This window comes from Chenopodium quinoa, unplaced genomic scaffold (genome assembly GCF_001683475.1).
Source record: "Chenopodium quinoa cultivar QQ74 unplaced genomic scaffold, ASM168347v1, whole genome shotgun sequence".
In the NCBI taxonomy this organism is placed as follows: Eukaryota; Viridiplantae; Streptophyta; class Magnoliopsida; order Caryophyllales; family Amaranthaceae; genus Chenopodium; species Chenopodium quinoa.
In genome coordinates, this window is record NW_018742461.1 from 2,806,881 (window position 1) to 2,819,546 (window position 12,666).

At 36.2% G+C, this 12,666-nt stretch overlaps 2 protein-coding genes across 3 annotated transcripts; both read left to right on the forward strand.

Annotated features, from left to right (window-relative positions):
• Positions 1 to 1,198: 1,198 nt before the first annotated feature.
• LOC110718963 lies at positions 1,199 to 2,547 on the forward strand. Its single transcript, XM_021897901.1, has 4 exons — positions 1,199 to 1,566; positions 1,960 to 2,125; positions 2,229 to 2,315; positions 2,413 to 2,547. The coding sequence occupies exons 1-4, from the start codon at positions 1,199 to 1,201 to the stop codon at positions 2,545 to 2,547; spliced, it is 756 nt and encodes a 251-aa protein (XP_021753593.1).
• Positions 2,548 to 4,443: 1,896 nt separating this feature from the next.
• LOC110718724 lies at positions 4,444 to 12,248 on the forward strand. Of its 2 annotated transcripts, XM_021897617.1 has the most exons (13): positions 4,449 to 4,690; positions 5,546 to 5,593; positions 5,735 to 6,070; positions 6,189 to 6,314; positions 6,406 to 6,475; positions 6,560 to 6,696; positions 8,351 to 8,578; positions 8,718 to 8,819; positions 9,363 to 9,425; positions 9,528 to 9,577; positions 9,688 to 9,797; positions 10,164 to 11,072; positions 11,188 to 12,248. In XM_021897617.1, the coding sequence occupies exons 2-12, from the start codon at positions 5,576 to 5,578 to the stop codon at positions 10,214 to 10,216; spliced, it is 1,293 nt and encodes a 430-aa protein (XP_021753309.1). In that variant the 5' UTR covers positions 4,449 to 4,690; positions 5,546 to 5,575; the 3' UTR covers positions 10,217 to 11,072; positions 11,188 to 12,248. The 2 variants fall into 2 exon arrangements, with proteins under 2 accessions (XP_021753310.1, XP_021753309.1); XM_021897618.1 differs by lacking the exon at positions 9,363 to 9,425 and having other exon boundaries at positions 4,444 to 4,690.
• Positions 12,249 to 12,666: the final 418 nt, after the last annotated feature.

Consider the following 12,666-nt stretch of genomic DNA (forward strand, 5'->3'; position numbering starts at 1 on the left):
AAAAAAAAATCTTGTGAATCTCCTGATGATTATAGACCTATTAGTTTGTGTAATGTGTTTTATAAAATTGTCACCAAGGTGCTTGCTAATCGTTTAAAAATAGTTCCCCCTTTGATTATTCATGAATCCCAGTATGGCTTTGATCCGAGACGATTGATTACTGATAATGTGTTGGTTGCATATGAGTGTTTTCACTATCTTAGAGAAAAAAAAAAGAAGGGGAAAAAGGGCTATTTGGGTTTGAAGTTAGATATGAGCAAGGCCTATGATCGTGTTGAGTGGAGCTTCTTGGAAAAAATAATGTTGAAATTGGGTTTGCCGGAAAATTATGCCAGCATGATCATGAGATGCGTCAGTACTGCTTCTTTTGATGTCCTAGTTAACGGGCAACCTTCGAAATCTTTTGTGCCTAGCCGGGGGTTGAGACAAGGTGATCCCTTATCACCTTTTCTTTTCATTATGTGTGCGGAAGGTTTGTCTGCTTTAATTAGAGATGTTGAAACTAGAAGACTTATTCACGGTTTTAAAATTGGTCGGCATGTTAATCCGATATCTCATCTTTTCTTTGCAGATGATAGTCTTCTGTTTATTCGGGCTAATGAAGATGAAGTGGACAATGTGCTCGGAATTCTTTCAACTTATGAAGTTGCTTCTTGTCAGAAATTGAATATGGATAAACCGGAGATGTCCTTTAATTAGCCGAAACATTGAGCAAGAACGGAAAAATATTCTTCAGATGAAGTTATCCTTTAAGGCTGTCGAGGGACATGACAAATATTTGGGACTACCACCCTACATTGGTCGCTCTAAAAAACAGGTTTTTCAAAATATTCAGGATCGATCTAGAAAATATTGAAGGGTTGGAAAGAAAAATATTTATCTCAAGCAGGGAGGGAGGTTTTGATCAAGTCAATAACCCAAGCAATTCCCACTTATGCAATGCAATGTTTCTCCATTCCGATGAGCATCTTGAATGAGGTTGAGAAGTTGTGCCGTAACTTCTTTTGGGGTCAAAAAGGGGATGAGAGAAAGATGAATTGGGTGGCTTGGGATAAGCTTTACATTCCAAAGAAGCAAGGTGGTCTTAGATTCTGGAATATGAAAAGCTTCAATAGAGCTCTCCTTGCTAAACAAGCATGACGCATTCTCACTAAGGAAGACTCCTTCTCAAAGGAAATATTTCCCGAACACATCTTTCATGGAAGCTAAAATTTCCTCTAATTTGAGCTACACTTGGAGATCAATTTTAGGGCTCGTGATGTCCTTTCGAAAGGCATTAGGAAGATTGTGGGGGAATGGTACATCTCTTGACATATGGAAGGACCCGTGGGTTCCTAGTCTCACTGGATTTTGTGTGTTGAGCAGTCGTGGTTCGAATGATGACAGTCCAGCCAATGTACGTGACTTAATAGATAATAGAAGGTGGAATTTGCATACTCTCAATTCCATCTTCTTACCGTTGGAAGTGCAGGAAATTCGCAGCAATATTCCCATCCCCCTCTTTGACAGTCCGGATTCATGGACTTGGCATTGGACTAAGGATGGAAGATTTTCTGTTAAGAGCGCGTACAATTTGCTTATTATGGAGAGTGATTGAGAGACAACTACTACCTCTTCAGCTATGGTTGCCTTTGACTGGAATTTATATGGAATGCTGACATCCCCCCTAAGATTAAAATTTTTTGTTGGCGTGCAGTGAGGGGGGCTGTTGCAGCTTGGGCAAATCTGATTAGACGGGGTATGCTTGTGGATTTTACATGTCCAATGTGTGGTGATTCGCAAGAATCAATTTTGCATATGCTGGTGTCTTGTAATGAGGCAAAACTCCTTTGAGGCTGGAAGTAGAGAATTTTGAAGGCAACAACTTTGTTGAGTGGTGTGGCAAGGTGAGAGTGACGTTTAAGGACCACTGTTGGTGGAACATTTTTTGGAGCTTGGTGGGGGAATTTGGTTACGCAGGAACGCTTGGGTTTATGATGGCAAGAAGAAAGATATGGCTGATGTTATTTATAAAGCTGGTAGCATTGTAGGAGAATTTGAGAATGTAAAAGAGCAAGAGTGCAAGAATGCCAATGCCAAAGTTCTGGAATGCCGCTGGAAAGCTCCTCCTTCTGGTTTTATCAAGGTAATTAAACTCTGACGCTGCCATTTTCACTTCAAATATGGTGGGTTAAGGGGGGGTAATGCGGGATGATGTGGGGGATGTTGTTGCATCCACTTGCTTACAGATTGAAGGCAAATTTGCTGTGGATGTGGCCGAGGCTATGGCTTTGAGACACTCTTTAGTGATTACTATGGAGTCGGGCTTTTTGAAGGTGTGTCTGGAAACTGACAACCTCAAGGTGTATCATAGTTCATGCCATTCTTCTGCTTGATAGTTCCTGCCATTCTTGTACTTATGCCTTTGTGAAGAGAGATGGAAATCGGGTAGCTCATAGTTTAGCTAAGCTTAGTTGCAATTTTAATTCTCTTAGAGTATGGTTAGAAGAGTATCCAAGTGAGATACATGATTTTGTAATGGATGACTTAAGCCTTTCTTCTGATTAATATTTTTGCTTGTTATCCCGTAAAAAAAATGTTTTTAAAAAGGAAAAAAACTCCTAAATTCTACTGAATATGAGTCATAGTAATACACGTGGAGTAAGTAAGACTAAAAAAGAAAAAAGGGAGTGAAAAAAACTTACAGAATTACAACTATTTTTTTTTTTTAAAAATACAATTACAGATTTACAGCTAACTTACCTATTCCACGTGATAATGCTTTACCATTTCCAATTCCACATTTTATAATTCTACTAGTACAGTACTTTATATCAATATTTTATTGGGGACGTCGAAAAAGAAGGTAATCCGTCCCCGAAACGTCTCTGAAGTTGCTCCCAGCCGTCCCCAAATTTTCTTCCCGTACCACTTTTCAAGGGTACGCCTTGGGGATGTATTCGGGCCGTACCCGTACTCGATACGTCCCCGGTACGGGAAACGCCAAGAGGTTGGCGTATTCGTGTATCATTGGTTTCAAATGAAGTATAATCCAAACCCATTTTGCTCGACGGAGAGTAAGAGGCGTTTCCTTCAAAAACTTGGGTTGACGGTGGAATCGGTGGCGAGAGGTTGACGGTGAAATAGTGGAATTGGTGGCGTTAGATTTCCGAGTGGTGGAATTGGTTGGTATGATGAGAAGGGGGTTGACGGGTGGTGGAATTAGTGTTAAAGGGGTTGATGGGTGGTTGAAATGGTGGTGGTGGAATGACTAGTGGTGGTCCGGTGAAGAGAGTGAAGTTGGATGTTTGAGTGTTTGTGGAGAAGATGATGACATGTGAAGGGTGGAGAGAGAATATTAGTTGGAAAAATTGAGGTTAAAACAGACATTTTACGACACAAATATTACCTAAAACGGAAACGTGTCAACTAAAAAAAAACTTCCTAATAAAATGGAGGTAGTATTATAGATTGCGCGACTTTTGACAGTCGTATATTGCGGAAATTGCGACCGTTTACATACGTTTTTGTGGCTGTGTTACCTATCGTAAATACATAGGTTTTATTGTTAAAAAGAAAAAAGAAAAAAGGGTTACAACCGGTCTGTAGCAGAACCGGTCGTAGATTTTTGAAAAAAGAATTTAAACAAAACAAAACTGAGTTTCAACAAAGAAGGGGAAAGAGGGCAACAACGAAGAAGGCGAAAACAGTCGCTGACCCAAGCAACTCCTCCCACCGACGCGACGTCCTCCAGCCGGCGACGCTCCTCGTCGGTAAGTGTTCTGAATTTATTTATTTATTTATTTTATTTTATTTTCGTTAATTTGTGCGAAAAAAACCCTAACTTTGGGTCGCAAATCAACCCCTTTCGCAGGACCACCGTCGCTGGATATATTCATTGCCTGTCCCTCCGCCTTTTTCCGTCGCCATCACCCAGGTAAACCGTCTGATTTTATTTTTTTTTTATTTTTTTTTATTATTATTATAAATTTCGTTAATTAGTGCGGAAAACCTTAAATTTGGGTCGCGAACCACCTTCGCGGGAGCACCGTCGCCGGCGATCCTTACTGCCCCTCCCTTCTCCTTTTTTCGTCGGCCACCCATGTAAGCCGTCTGATTTTTTATTATTTTTTTTATTTCTTTTAGGTTCTCCAAAAACCCTAACTTACACTACGTATTCAGGACCACCTCCGTCGCCACCTCTGCTTTCCCGATCATCTCCGGCACCGTCTGTTTCCTCTCCTTCTTGTTTAACTACTTTCTATAATTGTGCAATTTGATTTATATTTATGTTGTGACGGTGGCAAAAAACTGTTTTTTTTTAGTTGTGACCAGGGGCGGATCTAGTAGGGGTCCTGATTTTTTGAAAAAAATTGAAAAGTTTTTTTTTTATAAATAGAATATATGTGTGATATATGTCATGAAGTTCAGCTGTAGCCCAGCGGCATTTTTTACCTCCCAACAAACACGAGTTTGTGTGTTCAAATCCCATACCTCACAATTTTTTTTTTCTTTTTGTTTCATTTGCCTGTTTCCTCTCATTTCGACATTTCCATTCTCTCATTTGTCATTTTCCCCAAATTGTAAAACCGTAACTAGTAAATCCCCTAAATCCTCAGCCCGTAAGCCGCCGCCGTTCACCGCTCCGGCCTCCCGTGCTCGGTGCTCCACTGCTCCGTCATCCACTCATCCATATTCCGTGGCTCTGTAGGTGAATAACTGAATTTTTACTTCTTAATTTCTTATATTTTACATACTATTTGTTTTGTTAATTTGTTTACAGATTTATATCTTGAATTCTTGATAATAAATTATGATGTATTGATTTTTATTATCTAAAAAAAATTTGAAAAAAGATTTTATGCAAATATGCAATTCGTATGTTTTGTTAATGGGTTTGGATTTTGGAAGTTGGAACCCACTTTTCTGGAATTAATAATCCCAGAAATACTTTCAAGTTATTCAAATCAATATCAAATTATCAATGAATATACCATTAATTCTTGATAATACATGTATGTTTGTTGTGGGAATTTGAGATATAATGAATTAATGATATATAATGTAAAATTGTAGATTGTGCCATTGTGGAGTATATACCATGAGTTTAGAGTATTTATAATACAAAATTCTTGATAATACAATTTTTTTTTTTCTATTTGTATTGTGTAATTTATTTGCAATCCATGATTGGAACTTATGTACTGAATATTTAATTATTATATTTTCATTCCATTGTTAATTACGATTCTGAACTTTTGAAATTTCGAACCCCCTATTTGGAAATCCCGGAGACGCCACTGGTTGTGACAGTTGCTAATTAAGGTTTAATCAATCTTATGGTAAATGATTTGATTGTAATTATGGGTTCGTTGCTTATTTTATTTATGATCGAAGGAAAACCAAACAGAATACTCTTCAATAATATTAAGCTACTAACCTAACTATAGAACTAAAGTAATTATGCAATTTTATTATAATAATTCAATTTTATATTTTCATGTATTATTATATTGAAAATATATTGTTATAATAATATCGTGTTTTGACTATTGCATGTCCTTAGTGTTTGGAGTTTACACGTAAACTGTGAGTTATGACGGAACAAGAGAAGGTCAGTGTGCTTATTTTTCTTGTCCCTTTTTAGGGAAGTTAAGTTCTTGTCAAGGGATCAAGTTCTTCTATGGTTAAAGGGAGTTAACTTCTGCATGCATAATTAAGTGATTTTTTCTCTTTTTTCTTTTTGAATATGAAGGTGGTAACTGATATGGATGACTTTGACTTATTCAATAATAGTAAGGAATGGAACAATTTTTACAAGAGGAAAAAAAAATCATCTGCTGTAGAATGGTATTTATCGTGGGATGAATTGAGCCCCGATATTATGCCTAATCTCGAAAATCTACAATCACCTAATATACTTGTTCCGGCTTGTGGCGATTCAAGAGTAAGTGAGCAACTTTATTCGAGTGGCTTCCTTAATATCACTAATGTGGATTATTCGAGTGAGTTGATCGAGACAATGAAGAATCAACACAGAGAAAAAGTTGGAATGCAATGGCTAACAAAGGATGTTCTAGCCCCACTTCAGGTTCGATCAATTATTTAGTACGAAGAGCATTATATTATGATTACCTTTTATGCTGAACTAACCTATAATTTTGAATTACTCGAGACAATGATTTTTTTTTTTGTTTTGTTATTTACAGGAGTCACCTATTCTCATTCCAAGGTCGTATGATGTAATTTTGGACAAAGGGTGCTTTGACTTCCTTTGTTTATGGGCTGATCTCATGAGTAAGGGTGACAAGTGTCTTGATCAATATCTTCACAATGTTAGTTATATATTTATTTCAAGTTTATGTTATAAAATATCTAATTTCATTATTTTTATTGACTAAATTAAATTTTCCTTGATCTAAATAGGTGAAAGATCTATTAGGGTTCAGAGGCAAATTCATAATCCTAACAAGATTATATTGGGAAAATACACTGGGTATTGAATATAAATTTTATTTATTTATTTCCAAACTTTATAAATAATTTTTGCTTTTAATATATTCTCCTGTTTTTTAATCAGCTTTTTTGTACCATCGATTTTGGTTGGGGTGGAAATTGACTTTGCAAAGGGTATTTCCGCAAAAAGATTCTGATGAAATGGCGGTGATGTTTGTTATCGAGAAGTGTACCAATGGACTTATATATAACATCATTCAGGTACGTGTACATTAGAGAAATAACAATTTTATTTTGGGATTATTTCCTTAACAATAAATCTGTATGAGAATCTGTTTGAGATATTATAATATCTTTATGATTTGCTGAATTTTATTTATATGAGATATATATGTTTTAGGAATATTGTTTCCTATCTTAATTTATCTTAGGTGGTATAATTTATCTTAGAGATGAGAATTCAGCCTTAATTGAAGATGTTCAAGGATGGAAGTTAATCTGGAGGCTTCCTGTACCTCAGAGAATCAGATTTATTTTTTGTTTAGTTGGCTGTTCAAGGAAGACTAATGACTAACAAATTAGATTCATTAGATCCTTAACTGATGACCCTCGTTGTAAGATGTGTGGTGCCAATGAAGAATCAGAAATTCACATCTTAAAAAACTGTCCTGCTGCTCGTATAGTTTGGCAGAAATTGGGTGGGAGTTCTGTTTTCAACTTGAGTAATAATCCTGTGATGGAATGGGTGCTTGAGAACATTGAAAGTGGTGATGTGTTGAGAGGTGAGGAATGGCCGAGAGTGTTTGCTGTTGTGTGTTGGTGGTTATGGATGGAGGTGGCGCAACGAAAGATGTTTCAATAATGAGCCAAGGATTCCAGTTGACCAAGTTGGCTTTATATTTTCTCGGGTTGGTCTAATTAAACAAGCTATGGAGAGGGGAAATATGCTGCTCGATCAGGGAGGCAAAAGGAGAAGGGAACATGCTTATATTAGACATAGGGTGGGTTAAACTTAATACTGATGCGGCAAAAGGTGATCCTGGTGCAGCAGGAGCTGGGGGACTGATTCGTGGAAGCTCAGGGGAGTTGTTTGAATATTTTGCTGTCAAATGTGGAGTATGCACATGTACTAAGGCCGAGTTAATGGCTGTTATGCGAGGCTTGCAGATAGCTTGGGAGGGAGGGCATCGAAAAGTTCACATATTGGTGGATTTTGAGGTAATAGCTAGCATGTTAGTGGATGAAATTCCGACCAACTTTCCATACATTTATATGATTCGAAAATGCAAGGCACTTATTGAGACAGGGACTGGGAAGTAGTGTCGTCTCACTGTTGGGCAGCCGATTGGCTTGAAAACTATGGGGTGACGGCGGAGCGAAACCTAATCATGTTTGAGGCGATCCCGAAGGATCTTCATGTAGTTTTATTGGAGGACTTGGGATGTGTTGCTCTTCCTCGTATGGTGCCGAGCAATAGGAATAACCTGATCGTGTTTTGCGATGGCTAGCTGGGGCTGTTTCTCAGCCTTAGTTTTTTTTTTTACTTTGCTCTGCTTGTTTTTCTTTTGTTCTTTTGCTGGTGTGTTTGTTTCTTTTGTTTTGAGGTTGTTTTTTGTTTAATGAATGGGGTTTTGCCCCTCTCCTTCACCCAAAAAGAAAAAAAAAAAAAAAAAAAATCTTAGCTGTGCATTGATGAATTATATAATAGACAAACCTTTTCACTTTGGCCTAAATAATTTCTTATCAGAATCTCAAATGATAATATAATCATGGGTTCCACACATATGCAGTTTAACTAGAAGTCTACATGAGTAATTTGGCACCATTTTACTTGCTGATTTTTAAACTGACCTTTTATTAATAAGGCAGGTTATTATTTGCTAAGTCTGATATATTAATTAATTGACTTTTTCAGGATGATAAAAATCATAAAACTCTATCCGCTGAGGTTGACCAGGAGAACAAATCAATTGACAACTATAGGAAGAGGGCCAAATCAAAAGAGGACTTTGAACGTTCCTTAAGAGGCAAAGGGGTCGAAAATTGCTGTGAGGTTGATGATGGTGATTATCGAATAATTGTGTTAATAGATAGTAATAAGTTCCATGACGTTAAAAAGGTTGATGTTCTTTGGGTACCAGAGGTAAGAATTAATGTTCCAATTTTTCGATCCTTAACATTTGAGTGTACGTGTGAGATTATTATTGTTCGAATTCTTGAATTTTTCCAATAAAATTAAGTTGCATAGTATATGATGCTCTATTGTATAATGATTTTTTCAGGATGATCTGGTGTTACATTCAAATGCGCTAACCAATTCTAAGTATTGGCAATTAGAGCATTTTTTTTCCACCGTGACTAGAGCATCTGCATTGTTGTTTATTGTAAGTAATTTAGTTTTTTATTTTGTTATTTTCTTCCCTTTTTTTTTTTTTTTTAATCCTTTTAGATTATATAACCCTATTAACATAAGTTATGTAAGATAGTTAGATCAAACTCACATAAGAACTTTTTAATTAGCTTTAGATTAGAGCCTATACTTCCATAAATTTTCCTTTTTCCTTATGAGGATAAGATTTTCACTATTCTTAATTGGTTGTTTCATTGTTGTATTTCCACCTATATATGACTTTTATTTCTCCAAATCCAAGAATTTGAGCTTTTGTTACCAAATTTGTTTGCTACTATAGCTTCCCATTAGAAAAAAAATAGTGTTAAATTAAAAATGGATTAGAGATTTTCTAACTTCAAGTTTTTTTCAACTTATCACATGATGGGTGATCATTATTGAATATGTTGCATTGTATATACAGTGTAGGATATGATGCTCATAAATTGTGTAAATGTAATATATATGCTTGTACAGTATCCGACTTTGTGGTATATATACAAAATGTGTTTCTTGACTTAGTTTCTTGTAATTTTAGGTTCTGTCTCCCAAGTTACAATTACATTTGCAAAGTGACACGCAAATGGATAAAATTCGTTTGGTAATTAATAATCTAGCCATTACAATCTTTGATGATTTATTCTACTACGTATTATTATTAAATGTCGTCATCTCAATAATTATGAATGACGTGACTATGCAGGATTTGAAGCCACTGTTGGAAACTATTGATCCAAAAATTCAAGTAGGCTGGTATGTAACTACAATTTAATTAGGTTCTAGCTAATGACATACATGCAATTAACCATTTTTGTCACACTACACTGATATTATAATTTGTGTTTCTTATTTTTTTTTTTAAGGCTCAAAATGTGGAATGAAGAACATCAAAAAAAAACTGACGGATATTGGTTTCCTACCTACCCCTCCAAGTTCAAAGCCTACCCCTCGAAGTTCAAAGGCTTCCAAGAAGGTAAATGACTTACTTCTTTGATTGCTACAATATGATACGAGTAAATAATATATGGAATATAGTATGTATGTAAACACTGTACTGTACTATACATATGCTACCCATAAAATTAACTAAGATGTAGATAGTGGGTGTATGTGTTTCATTTATGTTAGCTATTTCATTTACATATCTTTAAGTAGTATTTCCATTCTAAATGAATTGATTCATGAGCAATATATATATCTATAAATGTTTCTTTACTTTACTTAGTGTATGTAAGTTTGTTAATGTGGAGAGTTCGTTAATTCTCAATCTCCAGCTAATAAATTAATGTTTAATGATGGGTTATATATATACGATATATTTGTTTTCAATATTTTGTAGGGTTCCAAAAAAAGTGGCACATCCAAGGGAAAAGAAAAGCTAGAAAAGGATGATAATTCTTTTGGGAAAGATTTGAATGAGGAGTCAATAGTAGTTGTTGGGGATTTGGATAAGGTGGATGAAGTGGTGGATAAGGTGGTGGATGAAGTGTTAGATGAGAAAGTGGACCTCATTGAACAAACATCTACAGGAGGAATGGCACTCCCACCGTTAGATTTTCCAATCTTTCATGATGGCGATCCAATTTCATACTATTCAAAATCGTTCACCATTGCATCTTGGTTAAAAGATCATGAAAAGAAAGAAGATAGGTGGCTAGGTGAATATGTTAAATGGAAAGATATATTGCCCCAAGTCGAGTGTCCTAATCTTTTGAAACGTGAATCTTTGAGAATCATGCAAAGTATCGTAATAGGGGTGCTTGACTATCATGAGAAATATGGTGCTCATGATGGTTTGCATGATTGGACAAACATTTTGATCACACAAGTTGTTATCAATCATATTGGCTCCAAAATTGTTAGGTTTGAGACCAAACTATCACCTCGAGATAGAGTGACATTTGATGATTCCTTGATGATATTGAAAAAGCGAGGTGATATGCAGAATGTCTTGCTAATCATGGAGAAACTACTTGAAGGAGTAACCAAAAATTCTGAATTAAAATACTTGGGCGATCTTCTGTTTCATTATCCCTATGAAGGGAAGCTCAATTGGAAGACACTGTTGCTTAAAAACTATCCAGCCTTTTGGGATGGCCTAGAAAGAGCTGAATTTTCGGTCACCTTGTATTTTCATTTGGTCTCCAATCCCAATTTTAGGGACACTCTCAAATGGTCCATCCGACTAAGCAGCGAGTATCTACATGGTTGGATATCACGAATTCCACCTGACACTATTTTTGAAAAGGTATCTATTAGATTACACTTTAGTATTAGGTGCTTGTTTTTTGTTTTTTGATTTTTTTTTTGGGTACTATTAACCTTGTTAATGATCTATAGTTGTGTTTCAAAAATTTTAATAGATTTTGTGTGGAGATGATTCGAATGAGGACCAATTTCGGGTGAAAAAGTATACAGAAGGTGATATCACTGAAGTAGTACGATACATGAGGGCGACAGTGCACCACTTCCGGGAGAAAGGAGGAGCTGATCTTGATTTGCGCTATATAGAAGCTGCACTGTCTCACTTATTCGAAAACTACATAATGGAGATTTATAGTAGAATGTGTCAGAATAGATTTTTTTTATTGTGATAAGTGCATGAAAAGAGGCATACAATTGACTTCTATGTTTCTGCCTCTTCTGCTGGGTGTCTACTGCTGGATGCTGGTCAGGGTATTTCTGTGATGTACAGGCTGCTGTTGGTTCCTGATTTTGCAAGCTTCTGTTGGTGCTGTTGTTCGATTGCTGGTTGCTGTTCTGGTTATGCTGTTGGCTACTGTGTTGCTCTCTTTTCTGGTTGCTGCAGCCTGGGTTTGGTGCTTCTGGTTGCTTGCTACTTCGTTTTTCTGCTGTTCTGCTGTTGCTGGCTGTTTGGGGTGCTCTGCTGGTGCTCAAGGTTGCTGCTTCTGCTGTCCTCTTGCTGCACCGTGGCTGTTTTTCAGTCAGCTTTGGGATTCTGAGTTCTCAATGTGTTTTTTGGGATTGTAAAGATGTGGATGTTGTTTGAAAGGCTTTTTTTGCTATAGCTTGTTGGTGCTCCATCATTATTAGTTTGCTGCGTTTCTTGTATTGTTTCTGGCAGATTTGGTGTTCTTTGTTTTAGGTGCTTTTGTCTGGTCCTGGCTTTCTAGAACCCTTCCTAGAAGGTGGCTAAGCTTGAACCTTGAACTGTGTGGTTGGTGGTTTGGCCTTCTAGGTCTTGTTTAGTTTGAGTTTTTTGCTGGTTGCAGCTTTGCTTTTGTAAGTTGTAACTATCTTTCTTTGGTAAATTTCTATTTACCAAAAAAAAAAAAAAAAAAAAAAGTTTATCTTTTGAGCAGCAAGTTTCTAAATGTTGTAATATATCTCTCTGACTGCTGTACTTGGATGTTTGGCTATGGCCTAATATATATAAGTTCGTTTCCTTTGTGTAAAAAAAAAACTTCTATGTTTCTGATATTATTATATACTACTATAGTACTACACTACTACTTCGACGTAGTATATGTTTTATGATCTAAGCTTGTAAAGTTGTAACATATCCTATTATCCTCCCAAGCTCTAATACACTTCAAGTATTTTTCGTTTTGCTTAGACAACACAGCCTACAATGTGTAGGTTTCTTATTTTCGACTCTATAAGTATTCACATTTCACAATGACTAGTTGTGGTTCCGCGCGCTACGCGCGCGGCACCTCAATGGCGGCGATTATTGTTTGTTAATACTGTATTCGGTGTTTTTGTTACATGGTAATTAGGTGTGTGTAGTGTGTTTAATAAGAAATTTAAATCATAAATTATGTTATTTGAAAGTAGTTGTTTAAAATTATAATTAAGTTAATAACATTAAAGTAAAAGGG